General features: G+C 35.7%; 1 protein-coding gene across 3 annotated transcripts in view; it reads right to left on the bottom strand.

The window, feature by feature from the left end:
* Positions 1 to 25,939, bottom strand: part of LOC138712567 (INO80 complex subunit D-like) — a 74,723-nt gene extending 48,784 nt beyond the window's left edge. Inside the window, exons 1-4 of one of the 3 annotated variants that reach the window (XM_069844504.1) lie at positions 25,700 to 25,939; positions 8,677 to 8,775; positions 3,731 to 3,889; positions 1,137 to 2,179 (exon numbers count right to left, since the gene is read on the bottom strand). In XM_069844504.1, the coding sequence (XP_069700605.1) occupies positions 1,137 to 2,179; positions 3,731 to 3,786 (1,099 nt within the window). In that variant the 5' untranslated portion in view covers positions 3,787 to 3,889; positions 8,677 to 8,775; positions 25,700 to 25,939. Of the gene's footprint in view, positions 1 to 1,136; positions 2,180 to 3,730; positions 3,890 to 8,676; positions 8,776 to 25,420; positions 25,555 to 25,699 lie in introns of those variants that run through there. The other 2 variants (XM_069844515.1, XM_069844495.1) reach the window with 2 other exon arrangements.
* Between the last annotated feature and the right edge of the window lie 361 nt (positions 25,940 to 26,300).

The raw sequence follows: 26,300 nt of genomic DNA, 5'->3' as shown, positions 1-26,300 counted from the left end.
CAGAGGCGGGGTGTAGTCAATATATACTGCAGGGCTGTGTCTTCTGCAACTGGTACTGATGATTTTAATTTACTTCTCTTGTGGTTTATGGATGGACAGTATAGAAGAATGTGTTCATCATGATTATTACACCACAGACAAGTAGGATTATCAGAAATGTGAAATCGGTGTAGGTACAATTGAGTGACAATGTGACCTGTTCTGGCTCTTGTTAAAAATGTTTGAACATGTCTGGGCAAGTTTTTGTACATTTCCAGGTCATTTGGTTTCTTTTGTACAGACTGTAAAATTTTTTCTTCTGTCAGAAGAGAGCCCAATTGTTGATCCATAGGTTTGCAAAATGAGACTTTACTGAAGCAAAAGCATTGGATAGAGATATCACTTGAAGAGGTCTTGGTTGCAAATATGTTGCCTGTTTTGCAATATTATCGACTTTCTCGTTTCCAGGTATACCACAATGACTAGGTATCCATTGAAATGTTATTTCCTTTTGGAGTTCTTTTAGTTTATTAGTTGTTTCTGAATTGGAATAATTCTATGTGCATATATTTGATTATATTAAATATAGCCCCCTTGGAGTCGGTAAGTATGCAAATAGATTTTTCAGAAATTTGAGTAACACACTGAAGAGCAGCATCAATAGCTAGCAATTCAGTGTCAAGACTGGAGGAGGATGAACATGGTATGAAATAACTTTCTTGATATTTTGGAATATAATACCCTGCTCCTGATGTCCCATTATTAGGATTTAGACATCATCTGTATAAATTTGAAGGTGATCCTTACACATGCTGCAGAGTAGTTCCATGGAATCTAACTTAAGAATGTCTGGAGGATCATTTTTGGAATGATTTGTGTTAGTATAATACAGTAATCTTTACTTAATTACAATATAAGTCCTCAAACTGCACTTTCATGTTTCTATATACGGTACTTAAGACTCGATGCAGATATAAGACTCTCCCAAATTTAAAAACAAAAATCTTGTAAAAAATGGGGGTCTTATTTTCGAGTAAATTCAGTATTCCTGGACCCTTTGGTATGGACTGCCTACAGATCCCACCTTCTAAAACTGGTCACTGTCCCACATATCTCTGTGAATATCCTACAATATAAGTAAAAGTGTGCAGCATTACCTAACGGATACAGGTCTTGTCTGTAGTCCCTCAGCGTCTGCTGCACCAGATGTATTCTTTGCAGCGCCTCGTGCCTCGGCACTTCGTTTCTCCTGGAAATGACTTTGCTGCGCCTCCTCTTGCTGGGAATGCTGGCCATCACCGCTTGAGACGAGTGGTTCACCATCTGAGGTCGATATGTGATCCCGTGTCGAGATGCTAACGAGGTTGGACTTGGCGCTTCCTTCTTCACTAACACTTCGGGTTTGAGTCCTAACAATTGTTCTTCTAATAAACTCCTTTCGCGTTGAGGAGGCCACAGGCTTCTAGAACTAGAACTAGTCTTGGTGGTAGCAGCCAGAGGGGTTGCTTTGGGCGATAGATCCGGACTCTGACTGGATGTCCTCACTTTCCTATGCTTCCCTATAACTTTGTTCCTCGCTATCTTTGCTTGTAACCTGTTCATGGTCTTGGAACTCTCATCGTCCGACACTTTATTCTCACCACTCACAACAATGTTCTTTGGCTGCTGCAACTGGGGACTTGTAGAAGCATCAAGACTTGGCGAATTCGAAGGGAATAACTGACCGAGGGATGCCGACAGGGCCGGATACAATTTTCCAGTATTCCCATCGTTGCCGCTAGCAGTGGGTGACGACACGACTTTGATTCCACTGACAGTGCCAGATTTCGGCGAGGCAGAAGCTTGTCTCGTCTTCGAAGACAACGCGACACAGCGACGTGAGTACGTGTGATTCGGGTTCGGGTTTTGATACAGTCGCAGGACTTGGGGTTCCGGTTCACTGAATGCATACGGATCGTCAGGCTGATCCACGGACTCTTCCTTCACAGACGCTACCCCTGCAGTAGTCACTGAGCCAGTACTGGAGGTTCCAGAGTTCAGAAGAGCCTTCAGTCTATCAGAAAATTTGAGACGACCATCCATCGATGGTGATGTGGGGGATGGGAGGTCATCCTTGTTCGGCACCATTTTTCCTTTCTTGCTTTTGCACTCTTTCTTTGCTGCCATACCAGGAGCCACTTGCACGTGGCCGTTGCAATACCTGTCAGACACATACAAAGCTTTGAGTAACTCATTTCAAATCAAATAATAAAACAAAACCAACAAAACACAAATGGCTTTTAGAGAACCTGGAGGTTCATTGCCGCCCTCACATAAGCCCACCACAGGTCCCTATCCAAACAACATTAATCTAGTTACTACCATATCTTGCCTCCCTCAAATCCATTTTAATATTATCCTCCCATCTATGTCTCAGCCTCCCCAAAGGTCTTTTTCCCCCCCGGTCTCCCAACTAACACACTATATGCATTTCTGGATTCGCCCATACGTGCTACATGCCCTGCCCATCTCAAATGTCTGGATTTAATGTTCCTAATTATGTCAGGTGAAGAATACAATACATGCAGTCCTGCGTTGTGTAACTTTCTCCATTATTCTGTAACTTCATCTATCTTAGTCCTAAATATTTTCCTAAGCACCTTATTCTTAAACACTTTTAGTCTCTGTTCTTGTCTCGAAGTGAGAACCAAATTTCACAACCATTAAGTACAACCGGTAATATAACTGTTTTATAAATCCTAACTTTCAGCTTTTTTGAGAGCAGACTGGATGACAAAAGCTTCTCAACCGAATAATAGGAGGCATTTCCCATATTTATTCTGTGTTTAATTTCCTCCTGAGTATCATTTATATTTGTTACTGTTGCTCCAAAATATTTGAATTTTTCCATTTTTCCAAAGGATAAATTTTGCAATGTTTAACTTATATTTTCATTTCGTACTATGTTTTGGCCACAAGACATAATCATATACTTTGCTTTTTCGTGGTAGTAGTAGTAATAATAATAATAATAATAATAATAATAATAATAACAATAATAATAATAATAATAATAATAATAATAATAATAATAATAATGTTACAGTAATATTCATTCTTTCATTTATCTATTTATTAACATTAATGTGCTGGTCAACAGCCATAGGCCAATGATAGCCTAGCACAAGTGATACAATAATAATAAAGAATATATTTATTTTATTTTAGTAGGTTATTTTACGGCGTTTTATCAACATCTTAGGTTATTTAGCGTCTGAATGAGATGAAAGTGATAATGTCAGTGAAATGAGTTCAGGGTCCAACAACGAAAGTTACCCAGCATTTGCTCATATTGGGTTGAGGGAAAACCTCGGAAAAAACCTCAACCAGGCAACTTGCCCCAACTGGGAATCGAACCCGGGCCACCTGGTTTCGTGCCTAGACGTGCTAAGTGTTACTCCACAGGTGTGAACAATAGAGAATACACAGAATTAAAATTTGAATACAATTAAAAATTTGCAATAATAATAATAATAATAATAATAATAATAATAATAATAATAACAACACAAAATTTAAAATAAGTGAATTAAAATTGTAATGTTAATAACGGATGCATAAAAAAAATAAAACGATCTTAAAAGTAGAAATTTTTTCTAATCTAAGATATATTATACTATGAGAATATTAGAAATGATAAGAGAAGTCCTTAGTTACAAATTAAATATCAGTGCTTAAAATCTGAAGTGACGTCTTGTAAAAATGAACAAACCTTGCATTTCCTGCCAAGCCCAAATTGTACATTTCTGTTTCATTTTGCAACATCATTTATCTCCTGGTATGTTACTCCTTCAGATGTGTCTTGTGCAAACAATAAAGTGCATAATGACACAAAGTCTTCCAACTTTCTTACTGCCTGTGTCGCCATTATCTGTAACAGATGAATGAAAGAAAGAGATGAATATATCCGAAAAAAGAAAACATCAATTTCATTGTATAAGTACAGAAAAGAGATTAACAGAAACTGAAAATCTTTGAATACAAAATTATAGGGAAAATATCTGCTGCAATATTTGACCCAGTTGTCCCACAGTGTAGCACCATGGTCTGAAACATTGTTTGGATTCGTGTTACAGAATAGGTGCTGTTTCAAGTCCTCATGGAGAAGAAATTTTCCCATAAAATGTTGGTCGGTGTACGAGACCAGTGGCCACCCACCCAGAACTATGATTAGAGATGGTATTTTTTCGCAATCACGATAAATATGGAATGTGCCCAAATGATGTCAAAATAAGTAACTTTATGTTTAAAAGCATGATAAGTATATATCACTGTAGTTTTTTAATCCGTGATGAAATGCGAAAATTGAGTACAAAATGTAGCCTAAAATATATATGTTTTTCTGCGAAATTGCCCTTAAAAAAGCGTCGTAAAATAATCAATTAAAAAAAAACACACTTACGACAATGAATTTCTACCACCAAACTTTCTATAAAGAATGTTCAATCCCTAAACACTACAAAATGCTAAGTTCTAACACTATTAAATACTAAAGTTTTATTTTAAAGTGCCAAATGTTTTATTTTAAGTTGCTAAAATCTACAATCTCTAATCATGATGAATTTGGGAAGTTACAATATGTAGCAAAATCCGGTTACAAAAACAAACTACATGGCTAGAAGGGATCATTCTGATGACCACATGATATCTCCATTCTCATCTTTTATTCTTTTTTTTAGTGGGTTATTTTATGACGCTGTATCAATATTTCAGGTTATTTAGCATCTGAATTAAATAAAGGTGATAATGCCAGTGAAATGAGTCAGGGGTCCAGCACCGAAAGTTACCCAGCATTTGCTCATATTGGGTTGAGGAAAAATCCCAGAAAAAAACCTTTACCAGGTACTTGCCCCAACTGGGATTCGAACCCAGGCCACCTGATTTTGTGGTTAGACACACTAACCGTTACTCCACAGGTGTGGATGATATCTCTGTTCTGATTGGATGATCGTTTACTTCTGCTGAGGCATGTGAACAGCCAGCAGGTGCCTAATCAGCCTTGGCCCTTCATGGGCTGTTCCACCATGGATTGAATTGTGTGGAAAGTGCAACTTTTTGCATGAATGAAAGATTCTAGCATGAGCCATAGGGAAGTCTTAAATGATACAACTTAAAAGTCCATGCCACATGCTAGTTGCATACATAATTTTTATGTATGACCATAACAAAAAAATAATTTATTCACTCTCCAAAAACATAAAATACATTGTCCAAAGAGAACAAGATCTCTAGTAGGTTACAGTAGGACCACAGTCTAGTATATACAGTCACGAAGCTCAATAAATAGTAAATATGCAACCATAGATAGTTGCTAACCACTAGGATCGCTAATATCACCTCATTACAGACAATGCGTAATAGTACCTGCACTGTCTATTGTTCCTAGTACCCTAACAACTCAAGCTTCGTGACTGTATATATACTAGACTGTGGTAGGACATGAATCAATTATTTTAACATTAATATTAATAGCCCAATAGCATTGTTTCCATGGTGACAAATGATCTATACTAATAATAAATCTGTAGCCGAAATTTTTCTGGTAATTTTCGATTTTCCAAAAATAATTGGTCCTAACATATATAATTAACCACCCTGAAACCGAAAATCGCTTTTTTGAAATTTTTGTTTGTATGTCTGTCTGTCTGTCTGTATGTTTGTTACCTTTTCACGCGATAATGGCTGAACCGATTTCGATGAAAATTGGAATATAAATTAAGTTCGTTGTAACTTAGATTATAGGCTATATGCCATTCAAAATACGTTATTTAAAAGGGGGGTTATAAGGGGGCCTGAATTAAATAAATCGAAATATCTCGCTTATTATTGATTTTTGTGAAATATGTTACATAACAAAAGTTTCTTTAAAAATGATTTCTGATAAGTTTTATTCTCTGAAAAAATTTGATAGGACTGATATTTAATGAGATAAATGAGTTTTAAAATTAAAATAACTGCCATCTAAGGCGGTGTATTGAAATAAAAAACAAATGACTTCGTCTATAAGGGGCCTTGGACACAACAATCGAAAGCTATGAAACATAGCCTACAGACAATGTTTCTGTGCTTGAATGAAGTAATATCAGAAGCTAAATTAACCGATTTGTATAATTAATTATTATTTCATCATTGGAAAGTGTAGTTTCTCTGGATGGACATAATGCTATAATGTTATTACAGTAACTTGTGAGTGAATTGAGGACAGGTAAGATTAAAATAGCTTCTTATGCACAGAAAACTTGATAGGTTATTCTGTATATTCATTTCCTGTATTTCTTATAATAATGTTTATGAACATATTCATTTTTATCTCAGAGAATTAACGAACAACGAGAGTGTATTGATTTAATATGCAGTAATAGTACGTTAGCTTAGCAATCCATTATTTTATAATTCAAATTTTAACTATGCTCAATTGAATCGTGTTAAAATACATAAAAATACATATGCAATAAATGCAATGCAAAAAAATTGGGTAATGAGCCAAGCAGATTATGTTGCGCTGTTGTAAAAGTTGTTCCTCCTGAGATTCAAGAGCTCCCACAACAAATTAAAAACTTTCTAATTCGAGTACATCCGTTATCAACACACTTTTTCATAATATAATATAATATAAACATAATAATAAATCTGTAGCCAAAATTTTTCTGTTAATTTTCGCTTTTCCAAAAATAATTGGTAATAACAATTAAGAAACATGTTAAAGGAATTGTCATTGCACCAAATGAGTGGTCTCTGGATCAAAATGATCGCATCTTAATATTTTAAATACAATTTAAATTAAGTAACATATTAAACCATTTATCCTTCTATCAAACACGAATGTCCCCTGGATCAAATGTCCTATTTTAATTATGTAATTACTTTATATTTATTTCTAACGGGTGCAGCGGAGCGCACGGGTACGGCTAGTATATAATAAAGCAGGCCATGAAGGTAATTTTATTTACTTTTCATATGCCAAACTATTTAAGAAGTCCTACCTTTCGTTATGGTAGTAAATAAAATAAATTCCTTTAAATAATACCCATTTATGAGGTGAGAAGCATACATAGTAAACCCTGAATAATACGAACTCAGTTAAGATGAACACCTCCTTAATACAAACAATTTTTCCAGTCCTGGTACAGTAAATTTTATTAATTTTTATTCGGTTAATATGAATTTCTGTTTATACGAACTTCAAACACATTTTCAGATTTTTGTCCTCTCTTTTAATAAGAACAAAAGACAACTTTTATATACACCCTTTACAGTTTATTCCATGGGAATTCTCTTCGCTTGCTCTCATAGTGAAGGCTTCAAATGCTCTTCAAGATATCGATTAGAACATGCATAATACGTACTGCTATATATTCCAGGGTAACCAGAGTAGTAACTTAAGTCTTCTGTGTGTCCCATCTCGAGAGATATCATTGAGTGCTACAGTGATTTAACTGTTAGTTTCTCATGGCCAGCTCAATACGGGCAACAATATGAGTGAAAGAAGGAAAAAATCTACAGATATCAAAACTAAAGTTAAAATTTTGAATAAAGTGTCTCACATACTATGACAAAAACTCTAACTGCAGAACATTTTCAAATTCCAAAATCTACTCCTTCTACCATAATAAAAAACAAAGATAAAATTGACACTGCTGCAGCTTCCAGTTCAAATCAGGATAAATTAAGTGAATTCGTGCAGCAAAATATGAACAAGTTGAGGTTCTTGAATGTTTTAACAATATGAGGGCAATATATGTGAGTTAGAAGTGATTTACATTAAATTAATTGTGGTAATAAAGGTTAAAATTTTTATAAACTGGATAACCTCGATATCTGGAAGGGGAACTTGGATCAACCAAGGAAAAGATGGAAAGAGGTCAGAGATGAAGACTTCTCTAAACCGTAAGTACTGATGATTCATTGTCCTAATACAGCATCCATCGAAATGAATTATTACTAACTATAACCCTATATTTAACCTTGCTGTGAATTTCGGTGAAGTTCAGAGGGCCTAATTAGTCAAATCCACTCTCCTCACCTCCACGCTGGGGCCCCCTGGGATTTTTGTAAGATGCGAAAGAGAGAGTGGTGTGTTGAAAGCAATGGGAAGCTACAGCACTTATCTTTCACAAGAAAAAGTGCAAACAAGGCTGGAACGTGTGAAGTGGACAGATAGAATAAGAAATGAAGCTGTTTTGGAAAGAGTGGGTGAAGAAAGAATGATGCTGAAACTGATCAGGAAGAGGAAAAGGAATTGGCTGGGTTACTGGCTGAGAAGGAACTGCCTACTGAAGGATGCACTGGAAGGAATGGTGAACGGGAGAAGAGTTCAGGTTAGAAGAAGATATCAGATGATACGACATTAAGATATATGGATCATTTCAGGAGACAAAGAGGAAGGCAGAAAATAGGAAATATTGGAGAATGCTGGGTTTGCAGTGAAAGACCTGCCCTTGGGCAGAACACTGAATGAATGAATGAACTATAACCATAAGAAAGCGTTTTGAAATGAAAGAGTGATAGTGGATTCACTGTAACAAAAATCGATCACAATTCGGATAATACGAACAGGCGATTTTTTGGTCGCTTAAGATTCGTCTTAATGAGGGTTTATTGTAGTAACATTCATGGTACTCACACACTATTGTGCAATAACGCACTCAGTTCACTCACCTTATTTACAAGATCATATATTTACATTTCTCTCACTTGTTACACGCATAATAATACTGTTGCAGTTGCTCTGATATACACACGTACGTCTATCCATACCTGTCAACAAAACAAACAACATAGAGTTAATAAACAGCAAGTCATTCTAAGATATGCACTGCTATCTTCTATCACACACAATAATAACTAATTAAGGAACTCATAATAAGGAATACCCAGGCTCTTTTTAGCATCATAAAGGGCGTATTTACACAAGTATGAAGCAATGGTTTACAGTTGACAAATAAAGGTTCTTGTAAAACATGAAATTGTGTTTCTTTATGGTGTGAAATTAAGGGTATTTGCACTATCTCCTATATGTAAAAGAGGTGTGCCAAGGAGTCCGCATTTTTTTTTTTAAATGGCACCATGCACTTATTTTTTCCATTTTTAGATTCATCAAGTTTCAATTTTTTTTTTTTTTGCCTGATACTTGGCTGTTTGTCATTCACCCATATTAAGCCAATTATCTAGACCAATTTACAGACAGAGTCATTGTCCAGGAGACTGGTCTATGCTACACCTGCTATGAGATAAGATGATGATGATGGAGATTTGTTGGGATGTCGCAAGGGAACCCGAGCTCCCAGAGAAAACCCCTGTGTTCCCTGGAACATGGGCTTGCCCAACACAAGTTATAAATGGGGGTATACCAAGGAGTTTAAATCGAGTGCTCTAGCCACTAGATCACTGTTGTGGTCAGTCTCAAAACAACAGAATCATATTTTTTTCACCACTTATAAACTATTATTTTGTAAAAAATTGTCTCAGATTTAATATCCCAATGAATGTGCACAAAACAAAGAGAAATGCTTCAGTATATCAGTTTATCATTATGAGAATAAGGGGATTATAAATTAAATAATCATAGACAAAAGCTTAGCTTAATTCATGCCTCTCTTATATTCCAAAGTGATAATTCGATATATCGAAGCATTTATTTTTGTTTTGTACACATACCTACAATGGGATAATTAATTTGAGGGAATCTGTACATAGTTTATAAACAGTAAAAAATATGATTTTGTACGTTTTGAAACCTGAAAAGTTCACAAATGGAAAAGTAAGTACATGGTGCCATAAAAACAAACATACTCTTTGACATGCTCTTTTATACGTAAAAATTTAGTTTAAAAAAAATTCAAAATATCCCCCTTTTCACTTCCTGTAACTTTATGTATACAGTCTTACTAATAAACCATGTACAGTTTTTATACGAGACTTATGCAGAATTGGAACAGAAAACGTTACTAATAAACCATACATAAGTGATGGATGTATAAACAGCCTGTAACTATACACGGGAATTACTTTGCAGTAATAGTAATAATAATAATAATAATAATAATAATAATAATAATAATAATAATAATAATAATAATAATAATTCTTTATTCATACTGGCAGAGCTAAGGCCATAGGGCCTTCTCTTACACTCTACCAGGTCACAAAGTAGCCTATACAAGCAGTTAAAACTTAACAAAAAGTTAAAGAACAGAATACTAACATATTACAAAAGAAAAAAAATAATAATAATAGCATAATAAAATAGACACTAAACAACATGAAAATAATACCATAATAGAAAAAAAAAAAAAAAGAAAGTAAAATACAAATGGAATATAGTGAAAGCAACTCATTTAGTACAAATGGTAAATATGGAAAAACGTAAGGAAGAATATAACAAAATGGAATGTAATAAAATAATAAAAAAGAAAAGAAATACGAAAATTAAATAAAATTCACGATAAAATGGCTATGATAATAAATTCATCAGCTGATAAAGAGAACAAAAAGGGGAAAGAAAGGAAAAAGAAATATATAGCCTATATTTTTACAAAACTATGGCAGAGAAAAGGGCTTATAACTGAAAGGAATCTAATTCAAAAAGTGCAATTTTAATTTATTTTTGAAACTAGACAATGTCTGACAGTCTCTGACATAGTAGTTATACAGGCAGTAGTTATACACACGAAATCCCTTGTTTAAGCATTGTATATAGAAAAAAAAATGGCCGTCCCTCTTAACAGCTGTTTGTATTGATTGTCATTTTTATGATGATTTGCATTTTAACCAAACAAGAACAAACCAAAGAGCACAGAATATTTAGAATAATATTGTTGTCGCTGTAGCCTACTCTTTGACCAAAATATAGCGTGTAATCGATCAGGCCCAGTTGTACTATCGATACTTAGCGCAGCACACTAGTGCACACTATCAGTTGCAACAGAGAATCTCAGTTATTCTATTGCCTTTCGTAATGAAATAATGACGAAACTATGACGTAGCTGTGTAACAATTGTACTGTTATACACGACGTATGTAGTCCTTATTAGTAAGGAATTTACACATGATTTATAAACGAGCTATTCATTGTGTAAGTATAAGACAGGTCGCTTAGTGTTTTAGTTACATGTGGTGAACAACATGCTTGAGTATATCAGTTTATCATTATGAGAATAAGGGGGTTATAAATTAAATAATCATAGACGAAAGCTTAGCTTAATTCATGCCTCTCTTATTCTCCAAAGTGATAATTCGATATACCGAAGCATTTATTTTTGTTTTGTACACATACCTACAATGGGACCATAAATTTGAGGGAATTTGTACATAGTTTATAAAGAGTAAAAAATATGATTTTATAGGTTTTGAAACCTGAAAAGTTCACAAACGGAAAAGTAAGTACATCTTTCTTCAGGATCAACACTTTCTCTCCGCTATAATTTTCACCAATTAAGTAATCAATCAATCTTCTTAATATATCCAGCTGTTTGCTGACAACATAAAGTCCACTATAGTCCACTGTAGTCTATTCAGTTGTTGTTTTTCACGAGAAATGAGAGGTATTTTGATCGGTGTTCATTATAGATCCCTGTTGCTAGTAGCCAGAGTTGGGGTGTAGTCAATATATGCTGCAGGGCTGTGTCTTCTGCAACTGGTACTGATGATTTTAATTTACTTCTTTTGTGGTTTATGGATGGACAGTATAGAAGAATGTGTTCCAGATCTTCATCATGATTATTACACCACAGACAAGTAGGATTATCAGAAATGTGAAATCGGTGTAGGTACAATTGAGTGACAATGTGACCTGTTCTGGCTCTTGTTAAAAATGTTTGAACATGTCTGGGCAAGTTTTTGTAAATTTCCAGGTCATTTGGTTTCTTTTGTACAGACTGTAAAAGTTTTCCTTTGTCAGAAGAGAGCCAATTGTTGATCCATAGGTTTGTAAAATGAGACTTTACTGAAGCAAAAGCACTGGATAGAGATATCACTTGAAGAGATCTTGGTTGCAAGTATGTTGCCACCGATGAAGTAAAGTTTATCAGAAATGGAGTGCAAAACTTTCACAATATTCATGTATGGACTGACAGAAATCCCAAAGCAGTTTTGGAAACAAGACACCTACAAAGTTCACCATTAATCTTTCGGCTGGAATAATTGGCGACACATTAATCGGTTCTTTCATTTTACTTGGAACACTGACAGCAGCATGACACTGCGACATTTTAACAAATGACTTAACTGTTTTGTTGGAAGAAGTTCCATTGAACTTAATTCAGAGCATGTGGTTCATGCATAATGGTCACCTTCAATACTTCTCCATTTCGTCGTCATTTCATAGCATTTCCTGAATGTCGGCTGGCAATGCACGGAAGGGACTGGTCTAGGGATGAGTGGGGTTTCCTGCTTCAAACCTGGGTATGCAGCGAACCTAGTGTAGTCAGCCAATGTGGGGTTGGAATGCGTGTAGCTTGAAGGCCAGTGCAATAGATCTGATAAATTCGCAATGATGGTTGTAGTGCCTTCTCCCTTAATTAAAATTCAGTTCAATTCAATATTGGTGCTATATTCTAACTTTACTGACCTAGCAACCCTGGCTGTGCATCAGACATTGTCTTCTCTGTCAGTCGCACATTACACTGAATGTTGACTTGTTCTGCTTTCATTGAAAGTTGACTCTTGTAGACTTACTTTTTTTACTAATCTTTGCACTTTTACTTTTCCAAATTTTTTTTACTATTTTAATTATCTCGCAACACACCAGCGGATCATTCATGGCACACTGGTTGAAGATGGTTAGTCTAGCCAAACAAGCACCAAAAGTGACAGAAACTTGCAATGAGAACCTAGCATATCTGTAAATACATTCAAAAGCAAAATAAAGATGGAAAGTCCTTGTTAAGGGGCGGCAGAGATGAATATTTAAAAATCCACAAAATTTATCCGATTTGTTTGAAATTGATCATGGATACTAAGTATGTTATTAGTAATGGACATACCAAGTTTCAACTTTCTAAGTACAATAATTCTGTAAATATTAATAATTTTATAAAACTTTATATCATTTGATATAAAATGCTCCATGCACCATATTGTAAGAAATTTTCAATATTTCTTTTTATTTATATGTTCAGAGAAGGTATATAAATAATGATAAGTATTAGTTTATTATGGGAATAATATAGTAATACAGTTATCTTGGTTTTAATTTCATACTTTAAAGGGAACAAAATCAAAAACTAACATCGGAATATGAAAATATAGTGTATAAAGATAATAAAAATGGAAAAAAAAAAACAAATTTTCTTCAGTTTTGTTCAAAATTTCACCTCTGCCTCCCCTTAAATATGACTCGTACAATGCAACAGAACTTGGAAAATCCATAAATATAACCCTACTCAGAAAGAAATAAACTACATTACTAAGAATGAGGACTAGACACCTCTTACTCATTTACTTACAAATAGCTTTTAAGGAACCCGCAGGATCATTGCCGACCTCACATAAGCCCGCCATTGGTCCCTATCCTGTGCAAGATTAATCCAGTCTCTATCATCATATCCTACCTCTCTCAAATCCATTTAGACATCTCTAGTTAATGAAAATAATTCATTCATTTAGTGTTCTGCTCAAGGGCAGGTCTTTCACTGCAAACCCAGCTTTCTCTACTCTTTTCTATTTCCTGCCTTCCTCTTAGTCTCCTCATATGATCCATATATCTTAATGTCGTCTATCATCTGATATCTTCTTCTGCCCTGAACTCTTCTCCCGTTCATCATTCCTTCCAGTGCATCCTTCAGTAGGCAGTTTCTTGTCAACCACTGACCCAACCAATTCCTTTTCCTCTTCCTGATCAGTTTCAGCATCATTCTTTCTTCGCCCACTCTTTTTAGTCCAGCTTCATTTCTTATTCTGTCTGTCCATTTCACACGCTCCATTCTTCTCCATATCCACATTTCAAATGCATCTATTCGCTTCTCTTCACTTCGTCGTAATGTCCATGTTTCTGCCCCATACAAAGCACTTCGCTAGTCTCCTTAGTTATTTTTCCAGAGGCCCGCAGAAGATGCTCCTTTTTCTATTAAAAGTTTTCTTGGTCATTCCTATCCTCCTTTTGACTTCTTGGCAGCAGCTCATGTGAAAATAATTAATGGACTAAAAGTTTTCCCTATGAGGTTGAAAGGTGGCACCCCCACCACTGGAACTACCTTGTGAGATACTAGTAACCTGTCCAGGGAAGAATATAAATGAAGGGTTCAGAGCCATAGTGGGCCAAGTGCAATTTATTAAAAACTAAGAGAGCAAGGGTTAAAGTTAAGTGAATACCATAGTTTAATGAAGATTGTCATATCATTTAGTTTGAATGTGCATACTTTATATTACGATGTAAGAGTAATGGAACGGAGAAATATATACACTTTATATTACTTGCTATATGTTCCATTGAATTATGGTAATAACTTCATTTTAACCCTTGTTTTCTACGGTTTTAGTAAATGGCGCTTGGCCCACTATGGTTCTGAACCCTTCAATTAGGGAACGGATTTCTAGGTGCTAAAAAGAGAGATTTAGGACTTTATCAAATTCAGTTTAGGAATTTTAGGTCTTTATGTAAAATTCTCTTCTTCTTTCTATCACGTATTAAGCCTGGTGGCTTGTTACGGTCTCAATCCATCGTTTCAGCGGATGGCCCAAAGATCTTGTTCCTAAAGGGTGGTAATTTAGTGCTTGGCATGGTATCCTTATTCTAGGCATCCTAAGTATATAGATTTCCATTTCAATTATTAACAGCGAGAAAATTACAATTAATTCTAAATTTGGCTAAGAAAACAACGACATTTCTGTCAACAAATGCAGTCTCATTTCCAAAGGAAGCATCCATTTTTTTTTTATCAAGGATCCATCAATAATTCCACCAACTCTTGACAAACTGGCTGTTCTCATGAAGAACTGTGGAATGATTTCGATAAGCTATATACATCAGCTGTTAAGTGATACTGAGTTCCATTTCCCATCCAGTGTAAGACCACATAATAATTATTCTGGATGAAATGTTTTATTTCTTTTTGTTTTGTGCAGCAAATCTCCTATTTTGCTCATTATATTTTCAGCTGATGTTTTGCTAATACGAAATTTTTCTATGAATACAAACTAACTGTAATTTATATTTATCCTTTCTTTAAAAACCTTTGTCCTGCGTGGTTCCCCCTATAAAAATCACTTTCTCTACTGCTGCTGCTAGTATTGGGCATGACTTACTTAAAATAAAATATTTTCCCTAAAACTCCACACCAAAATTCAATAACCTCAATTACAATATAGCCCAATTACTGCAACAATAAATTGTTAATTTCCTATGACATACGAAATAGGTGTCAGAATTTAATCAATCAATCTTCTTAATGTATCCAGCTGTTTGCTGACAACATAAAGTCCACTATAGTCTATTCAGTTCTTGTTCTTTATGAGAAATGAGGGGTATTTTGATCGGTGTTCATTATAGATGCCTGTTGCTAGTAGCCAGAGTTGGGTCAGAATTTCATGACAATTCTACAAATTTTACAGTCTGTACAAAAGAAACCAAATGACCTGGAAATGTACAAAAACTTGCCCAGACATGTTCAAACATTTTTAACAAGAGCCAGAACAGGTCACATTGTCACTCAATTGTACCTACACCGATTTCACATTTCTGATAATCCTACTTGTCTGTGGTGTAATAATTGACACTTCTCTCTCATAAAATGAAATATGTTAGAAAAGTCTTCACTAATTGTAAAATTTTGCCTGACGTGATAAAGTTAGTTAGTTAATGGGGTTTAAAAAGGGAGCATCAGTTACTATGGCTATGTGCGCCCTTATCTAAAATCCTTCACAAAATAGAAACACAATACAATAATCAGAATGTTTAAAAGAACTAAAAAGTGTTGTCACGGGTCATGATAAAACTTTTATGAAACAGAAATTTGACAATTTCTAGAGTCGTCTTTTTTATTTGTCAGAATGGCATTTACAGTTGTCAAGTTTTATGAAATAGGCCTCAGATTCATCCTCAGTAGTACATTGGTTTCCAAGGTTACCACTGCTTTCGAGGTTTGCAGGTTTAAACACAGCCGTGGTCATTGGATCCTTACTATGACTCTCTCAGAAAGGAATTAAAACTGTGAAAAGTTTATGGCACATGAAAGAATCTTATCTTCTTAAATGCGACAGGCTCATGTCAGAAGATTTAATTACTATTATATAAAAGAACTCTTGCGGAACAAAATTCCGATACACTAATGATGCTGATATAACCTCAGCAGTTGCGAGTGTCATTAAATAAAACATAATCTAATTAGGCCTAATTAAATTTGTAAGTGGCACAATGGTCGCATTTAAGTGGCCAAAATGTGCGTGGATTTCGCCCCTCTCCATCTGAAACCCATTGGAGATGGCAATAAAATGAGGCGAAGTATGGGAGATTCGAAAATATGTGGAACAGCAACTCTATATGCAATATTTACTTTTTTTGTGTGTAACGAAAATTATAGTAAATAAAATCCTGAGTTTCATGACTTTTTAGGTGTACAGTACATTCGTATCAATTTTAACAATTATCAGTTATAAGTTCAATAACACTGACGATACAGTATATCATAGGGTGGCCTTCAAAGTGTGACAAAAGAATTGCTTATACAAATAACTTGTTGTTGTTGTTTAGTCAACTGTCCGAAGACAGGTCTGAACTTCACAACATGGCACCACTAGGCCAGGAGATAATAGGGTAGGGTGGCCAGTTCCTTTCCCCCTCCATTGCATACATTGCTGATTAGCTAAATCAGACTTCAGATGCATACAAAGAATTGTTCTTCTTCTCACACATGTAATGTGAGATGTACTGCCTGACAATAGATGTTGTTGTTGTTGTTTTCTAATGCCAGGCATTTGACAATAACGATGAAAGAGTAATGGAACGGAGAAAAATTCTCTCCAGCGCCGGGATTTGAACCTGGGTTTTCAGCTCTACGTGCTGATGCTTTATCCACTACGCCACACCGGATCCCGGCCAACTAGTCACTCATATCGAGTGCACCTCAACACATGTGTGGACTTCGGTCCTGCATTCATAGACATCTATGACGTAGTGCAGAGGGCGGCCACTAGAGGGAACCCAAGAGTTGGAGCTTAATCTGAGATGATTCTAACCGGCGTCGGGGTTGTATCCAGTGTGGCTTAGTGGATAAAGCATCAGCACGTAGAGCTGAAAACCCGGGTTCAAATCCCGGCGCCAGAGAGAATTTTTCTCCGTTCCATTACTCTTTCATCGTATGACGCAGAATATCTGCATGGAAATATCATATGTACTTGGGTACATTAAAATAATATATCTGATATGCGTAAATCACTTCGTGATTTAAGACGGCGCTTATTCCGTCGGATCCCGGCCAACTAGTCACTCATATCGAGTGCACCTCAACACATGTGTGGACTTCGGTCCTGCGTTCATAGACATCTATGACGTAGTGCAGAGAGCGGCCACTAGAGGGAACCCAAGAGTTGGAGCTTAATCTGAGACGATTCTAACCGGCGTCGGGGCTGTATCCGGTGTGGCTTAGTGGATAAAGCATCAGCACGTAGAGCTGAAAACCCGGGTTCAAATCCCGGCGCCGGAGAGAATTTTTCTCCGTTCCATTACTCTTTCGTCATATGATGACGCAGAATATATGCATGGAAATATCATATGTACTTCGGTACATTAAAATAATATATATGTTTGACAATAAAGTCATTTGACCTCTTGCACTCCAATATTTTTCAAAGATATTATCATGGCCAGCCACTGAAGCACAGATTTTGAGGTGTTCCGAATCCATTTTTTGGTTTGAGTTGCACAATGGGCAGTTAGGGGACTGATATATTCCAATTCTATGCAGGTGTTTGGCCAAACAGTCATGGCCTGTTGCCAATCTAAATGCAGCTACAGACGATTTTCGTGGTAAATCGGGAATTAACTGTGGATTTTGATGCAGAGAGTTCCATTTTTTCCCTTGGGATTGTGTTATCAAATTTTGTTTGTTGAAGTCTAAGTATGTAGATTTAATAAATCTCTTCACAGAGTAATACGTAGATTTAGTAACAGGTCTGTAAGTAGCAGTGCTGCCCTTCTTTGCTAAAGCATCTGCATTCTCGTTTCCCAGGATTCCACAATGGGATGGTATCCATTGGAATACAATTCTTTTATCGAGTGATATTAATTGAGAGAGCATTTTAGTTATTTCTGCTGTTTGAGATGAAGGTATGTGTTTAGAGATGATTGATAGAATAGCTGCTTTGGAGTCTGACAATATAACTGCATTCATAAATTTATTGATGTGGCATAGAAGATTCCTGAGACATTCACTTATTGCAATGATTTCACCATCAAAACTTGTTGTTCCATATCCAAGAGATCTATAAAGTGAGAAGAGACAGCACGTAACACCAGCACCGGCACCTTGTTCTCTGGAGATCAAGGATCCGTCGGTGTATAAATGAAGCCAGTTTTGTGGAGGGTACCTAATATTAATTGTCTCTAAAGACAATTGTTTCAGTATTTACTTCTGATTTCAGTATTTCTTCTGTTAAATTTAGATTATATTCTATATTTAATAGAGTTAAAGGGTTTGGTTTTATTTGTAAGTTTTCTTTTAAATTCGGGATATTGATTTTCTGTTTTAATTCTTGAACAATGGATATGAAACTTTTTTGAGTTTTCAATCTACAGAGAGGACTGTATGAATGCCAATTGTCTGACAATAGATGTACATATCAACCAAAACCTCAATCAGAGGTAAGATTACTAACCAGAGAGTAATATACCAGTAACATGAATTGTGAACATGATCAATTAGTCTGTCCCTTTGCTCAGTAGCTCTTCTACTTCCCTCCTAACACAATTTCTGGTGGGCGATAACTGATCATTTACCAGGTTACTGGCACTTTAGTTTGCAGAGGTAACATAACAAGGTGACATTTTGCTTCAGAGTTGTTTTGATAAAGAAGCCTTACAAATATTGTACATACCATTACAGAAGGGGCGGCCGGGTAGCTCAGTTGGTAGAGCAGCTGGCTACGGACTGAAAGGTCCGGGGTTCGATCCCAGGTGGTGACAGGATTTTTTCTCGTTGCCAAACTTTCAGAACGGCCCCGAGGTTCACTCAGCCTCCTATAAATTTGAGTACCGGGTCTTTCCTGGGGGTAAAAGGCGGTCAGAGCGTGGTGCCGACCACACCACCTCATTCTAGTGCCGAGGTCATGGAAAGCATGGGGCTCTACCTCCATGCCCCCCAAGTGCCTTCATGGCATGTTACGGGGATACCTTTACCTTTACCTTTTTTTACCATTACAGAAGTTGTTTAAAATGTCCTCCATGCTATTAAAGACAAGAGTGGCATCTTTTCAGCAGGTATGGAAAATCTGCTGCTGTTTGCCCTGTTGATTAATGCGATAGTGTCTCAAATATTGTTTTCCAGCTTTCCTAATGTCTGTGAATTGTTTGACACATACACTTCCTCTTTTACATCACGGGTCTTTAAAAAAAAAAAAAAAGACAATCCCGTTTCGCAGCTTTAGAATACAAGTAACTGCTTTATAGGGAACTGTAGATAATAAAATTGTCTGTGATTTATGTCGTAAACATTGACCAGGCCATCTTTCTACAACAGAGGTCCAGGGCACATACATTATCAGATATCTGTGTTTTTAAAACAAGAGAATATCAGACTTTGACTTAGCAACCAAAAATGATGTTTTTTTGTTTTACAAATTGTCAAAGCCTGCTAATGTCTGAACATGGCATATATATATAAAAGTTTCTTATGGATCCACCAAGTTAGCTCTGTGGTAGCGTGTCTGCCTCCAGACTAGCCGGCCTGGATTTGATTCCCGGTGGGGTCAGAAACTTTTTTTGTAAAATTTTTACCTCAGGACTAGGAGAGATGATGGAGCACAATTTCTAATCACTAAATTGTGCACCAATACGTCTGGGTTAAATCCCAAATCTCTCTGCAGTGCATATAAAGAAAAGGCATATTATGTCACTGTTGATAGTGATTCGTCAATCGGATGAGGATGTTAACCCTGGCGGCCCCCTTGGTGTTCTTCAACAGGAGTAAGCTACGTGCCAGCACCGGGTTTCCCTTTCTCCCTTAGTCACCTTCATCACCATCCTCACCCATTCCCTACACTACACTTACACGAACACTTTAACATACACTCACCCTAGTACACGACATAACTCTTCACAGATACTGGTACACATCATGCATAACGTGGGCTGCCGAAGTGTGCAAAAAAAAAAAAACACGTACGCACGCACGCGCACACACAAATAAAACAAAGAGAAATCGACTGCCCACGCCATTCGAAAACTAGCCGCACCCAGCAGACTTTACTACAATAAAGCAACCAAACCCAAACAAGAAGTATGCTGTTGAAGCATAATATACGGATGGAAGCAAAACAGAGCAAGGGGTAGGCTCTAGAATACCAATATTCATTAAGAACGAAGTAGGACATCAGCTACAATACAAATTAGACAAACAGTGTTCTAATAATCAGGCAGAGCAGCTAGCAATCCTGAAGGCACTAGAAAAAATTGAGACAGTGGATCTATAGTCCCGTCACTCTGATTTCCGGCAGCCAATCGCGTTGAAGGTCGGCTACATTTAAACGTGTGCGTCTTGTAATTCGCTTATGAAGACATTATTCATTTCTTAAGGCTCGATAAATACTTAATATAATCGCCCGCCATTTTCGCTCTTTCGTTGGCGTTTGCAGAAAGCACACGAAGACGTTATTTTCCGCTCAATTATTTGCTGAATTACAGTGCGCTTGATTTATTATCATAGGAGCTACAACATGATAATGTTTAACGGTGTGGCAAATAGATTCCTCGTATGGTAGGTCGGCAACGAAAGAACAAAAATGGCGAACGATACTACCTACCTAGACTTTATAGAGCCTTGACTTCCTAAGACGTAAGCAAAGAGGAGGAGTCACGCCGGGAATAACAGCGTCGCGACTATAATATTGAACAGCCAGATACAAGCAGCAATAGGCTATATACAGATAGTAAAGTCACATTAGATTCACTACAGAACACTAAAAACCATAACCAATTAATAGAAGCAATTACAGAGAAATTGAGAACACTAAGTATACAAAACTGGATAATAGATATAGGATGGGTTAAAGCTAACATAGGGATACAAGGGAACGAAATGGCCGACAAACTGGCAAAAAGGGCAACAGTACTAGAAGAGTTGGAGTGCTATAAAAAGGTCCCAAAAAGTGCCGTCCAGGAAATATTAAGGGTGGAAAGTATACGAAAATGACTGGAGAAACACCATGAAAGGAGAAGAAACCAGACTATACTTTCCTACAGTCGCACAGAGAATTAAACTAAGGATAACACTGACACCAAACCTCACTACAACGTTAACAGGACATGGAAGACTAAGAGCATACTACCAACGATTTCACATCACTGAAGACTCAACTTGTCCCTGTAGAGGAGGAGAGCAAACAGTTAATTACATCCTATATGAATGTAACAAACTCGACGAGGAGAGGATGAAAGTAAGAAGAAATGTAATTCAACGTGGCCTGTAAATAAAACGCAACTAGTAGGAAAGTTTATGAATGAATATCAGAAATTTATTAATGCTATTGATTTAGAGAATTTATAAGGTTATAACGTTAAATCAGTAGATTTTCAACAATTATAGAGATAACAGTGGTTTAACTTAGTTATTAAAATCAGTATTAAGTCACCTCTTCATTATGGTTTATTTTATAACATTTTCACTACGTTGTAAGATAAAACTAGAAGAGATTCAAATTTCAAACTGTCAAGATACGTTAAGAAAGAACTATTACACAAATACTAAATATGGTCGTTTTGAATATGGCCTCCAACGTTCTGTTTTCCAATTACAACTCATTTCTGACGAATACGAGATGGAAATTTCAATTAATGAAACTAAAGTAATGGGATTCATCGGAAAACATCATCTCTGCAGCAAAAATTTGCCTTTATAATAAACCTGTAGAACAGGTCTCATGTTTTAAATATTTGGGTTATCACTTGAGCTATGAACAAGAAAAAAATATTTCTACAAAACTGAATGACTTCAACTATGCAATGAATACCATTAATAACATTTTCAAGAATGCAGTTATATTGTCAGACTCCAAAGCAGCTATTCTATCAATAGTCTCTAAACACACACCTTCATCTAAAACAGCAGAAATAACTAAAATGCTCTCTCAATTAATATCACTCAATAAAAGAATTGTATTCCAATGGATACCATCCCATTGCGGAATCCTGGGAAACGAGAATGCAGATGCTTTAGCAAAGAAGGGCAGCACTGCTACTTACAGACCTGTTACTAAATCTACGTATTACTCTGTGAAAAGATTTATTAAATCTACATACTTAGACTTCAACAAACAAAATTTGATAAAACAATCTCAAGGGAAAAAATGGAACTCTCTGCATCATAATCCACAGTTAATTCCCGATTTACCACGAAAATCGTCTGTAGATGCATTTAGATTGGCAACAGGCCATGATTGTTTGGCCAAACACCTGCATAGAATTGGAATATATCAGTCCCCTAACTGCCCATTGTGCAACTCAAACCAAGAAATGGATTCGGAACACCTCAAAATCTGTGCTTCAGTGGCTGGCCATGATAATATCTTTGAAAAATATTGGAGTGCAAGAGGTCAAATGACTTTATTGTCAAACGCCTGGCATTAGAAAACAACAACATTTTCAAACCTTCTCTTGCCCAAAAACATACAAGAATAAAAGTCTATGAAACACTGGCGAGACCTGTCCTCATGTATGGAAGTGAAGCTTGGACCATATGTAAATGTGATGAACACCAAGTCACTGCCAATGAAATGAAGTTTTTAAGAAGAACCGCTGGCTATACTAGATTAGACAAGAAGAAAAATTTGGATATTTTGAAAGAATTAAATATTGACCCAATTTTAGAGAAAATTCAAAATTATAGACAGAAATGGAAATCTCATATACTTAGGATGCCTAGAACAAGGATACCACACCAAGCACTAAATTATCACCCATGAGGAACAAGATCTTTGGGCCGTCCACTGAAATGATGGAGTGAGACCATAACAGGCCACCAGGCTTGATAGAAAAAAGAAGAAGAAATAATAATTTGCTATCGATCTTACATGTTTACACATACTTTATCTGCCAGTCATGTTTATGAAATGATGCTGACAATTCACAAATTGTATTTGTCAAACATGTAAGAATTGTCAGATTCTGACGTATTTGTAGAATTGTCATGATTGTAGGACTTGTCAGCTTTATGAAACTGGGCCCTGCTGTATCATTTCCAGTACCAGCATGCCGTCCCTTACGTTTGAATCTTTCGTACCTCACTGACGTAGTCGATAGATTACCAATATCAGACAGTAATCAGCAAACAGAAATACACATGACAAGTTGCTTTCCTGGATTGGGATAACATCTTCTGTATTTAAGAACAGGCAGCAAATTGACTTTACAAAATTCGTGGACAAAAGGCATATCTGCATATCTGTTAAGCAGATACATGAAACAGCACTGCATTAACTCAAGACTCAACTTTGTAGCAATAGAAATAGGACACAACTTTCAACTGTATAATTAAACGTAATGTGAACTAGATTCTGCATGGTTCACTGTCAGTGTGGTGCAATGCAATGACACATCAAGAACTGCATATGGAACCAAAAGATGGTGTAATTTACCTCTCACTTTTACTCCACAATTGGAAAATTTAGGATACAGTGCAATATAGCTTAACCCTCTATGTCCCAAATTATTTCCTAAAGTCAAAAAATGTTTTCAAACATCTATATTAGTTGACAGTAATCTAAATAGTATGTATTAGTAAAATTAAATTTGTTGATTAATTTTTATTTTGCATGACATGGTTGTGACTTTCAGGTAACATTGGTCAACAATGACATGGTTGTAAACTAAATATTGACATCTAGAAGGCAAGATATAAACTTCAGAGAACATTAAAAAATGTACGAAACAGCAGGCCACATTGTAACTTTGAAGTCACATTGGTCACAAAGAATATTCCCTCTCTTGTTAAAAAAAATAGAATTACTGGATGTGAAACTCAAGTTACAAGGGCCAATTGAGGGTTAACCTACAAGTAAATAAAATTCTTCACAGACTGCTACAATTAAAAGTACCAAAGAAATTGCTTATAAGACTGATCAAAATGACACTTCAACATACTAGAGCCTCAATAACATGAAAACTTAGTCAGATCCTTTTGACATATCATCCAAAAACTACCCACGACACTCGCAAATATTACCAAACCAGACCTACTTCAATTGAGACAACAGACATATTCATTCTCATTTCTCTACATCACATTCCATTTCTCCAAGAAGATCTTTTAAAATGTATTAGAATTAAAGCACCACTCTTCCTGCAATAGTTATACCATATTTACGTTGTGAATGACAATCGCATGTGACAAACAGGGCAAAACTATTTATTGAGTAAATACAACAGTAAGTCCTCAAAAGAACAAGGCAATTACAATTTCTGTATCTAACAGCTATTAAATAGGCCTATCGATAAATCAAATAAGATGTAGGCTCTACCAAGCAGAAAACAAAGTAGGCCTACATGTTCCTTGATGGAAGTCAAATTGTAAATAATGATTATGCCACTTTCTTGGAACAAAACTAGTGATAATTTTAATTCGTAATCTGCACAATAAAAATTTCCTTATTGTTATGGACGAAGTTTACATGTGAACGATATAACCCAATTAAACATTTGCTAATAAGCTATCTAATTAGGCATATCAATGAACAAAAGATAACCTTCAAACAAAGGTAAGTGCATAATACTAATGGAGATATCACTTCTTCTCTAATTTATGAACTGGAATAGCCTATTACAAATATAAATATAACAAACAACTCCTACGAATATGTAATCGTAACTATAATATGGATAATAAATCCAGATCAATTAAATTTACTAGCATGTTGCATTCTATAAACACGAATTACACAAAATATCTATGGCAGAAAACTGTAAACCATTGTCTTAAAATATGTAAATAAATGCAATGCCCAAGCTATTTTTTAAACAATACCTCCGATGAATGATGCAGCAATCTACCAAGAATAGACAAATGTATCATATGAACGGTACTGACAACGCTGCAGTGTGTATGACATTCTATTATCATGTTTATGTAAGCACATACACAATTTCTCATCAGGAATGTTTACGTGCACAAAAAATAATGTTGCCCGCATCCCCTAAAAAACCTGTACCTCAAACAAAATTTTTAAGCTAAAACAAGATAATTATATCTCCATTACGTACATTTACTTCACTTCTCATCTTCGTACAAGATATATTTTGTGAAATTCGACAGTGACTAGAAGTTAGGTTAGAACCGAGTTCCATGCATATCAATGTTTTGTCCAAATACCAGTGTCGTTCCCATAGAATAAAAACAGGAAACTAGTATAATAAACATTCCTTTAAATACTTCTAAACACTGCATCAATACTAAATTCAAAACACACTATTTATATTTAAAGTTAACATTCAATCATAGGCCTAGTCCAGACTAGTAGGCCTATAATGGGTGATACTTACTAGGGCCAGGATTAAGTATTTCGGTTTTGTTTTTGTTTAGGCTAATGCTCTTGAAACATACACAATTGTTACACAAAATATTATTTTTCATTAGTCCAAGAACTTAAACTAAAGGTATTCACATAATCTGTTGGAACTGAGAACAATTGTCAGAAATTTACAGCAAAATGGCTGCCGCGTAAGGATCCATTGTTATTTTTGTGTTGTAGGCCTTTACATGAAAGCACGCATTACCAATAAATACAACCATTATGAACTTCTGTACAACCAAATGACATTTGCTGCAAATTAAATAGTCATATTAGATATCAGATTTACATCGCAATGACCTATATCCTTAGTTTTAAATCAATAAATGGAACATTAGTTTCGACAGAAGCAAATGGGAGGGAAACAGCATTTGTCGGTCATCAAACAATTTATTACATGTTAATTTTGAAATATATACTTATTTACAACTAACACTCAAACCACGCAACATATGAATATATTAAAAATGAATACGTTTTGGACCTCTCTTTTGTACTATACATACAAAATTATGCGTAACAACCGCACTACATTTTCAATTTCGTTCAGAAATATTCTTTCATCAATTCGC

Source organism: Periplaneta americana, chromosome 2 (assembly GCF_040183065.1).
Source record: "Periplaneta americana isolate PAMFEO1 chromosome 2, P.americana_PAMFEO1_priV1, whole genome shotgun sequence".
Lineage (NCBI taxonomy): Eukaryota > Metazoa > Arthropoda > Insecta > Blattodea > Blattidae > Periplaneta > Periplaneta americana.
The sequence above is the reverse complement of the archived record's forward strand: the minus strand, read 5'-3'. Positions and strand labels throughout refer to the sequence as shown.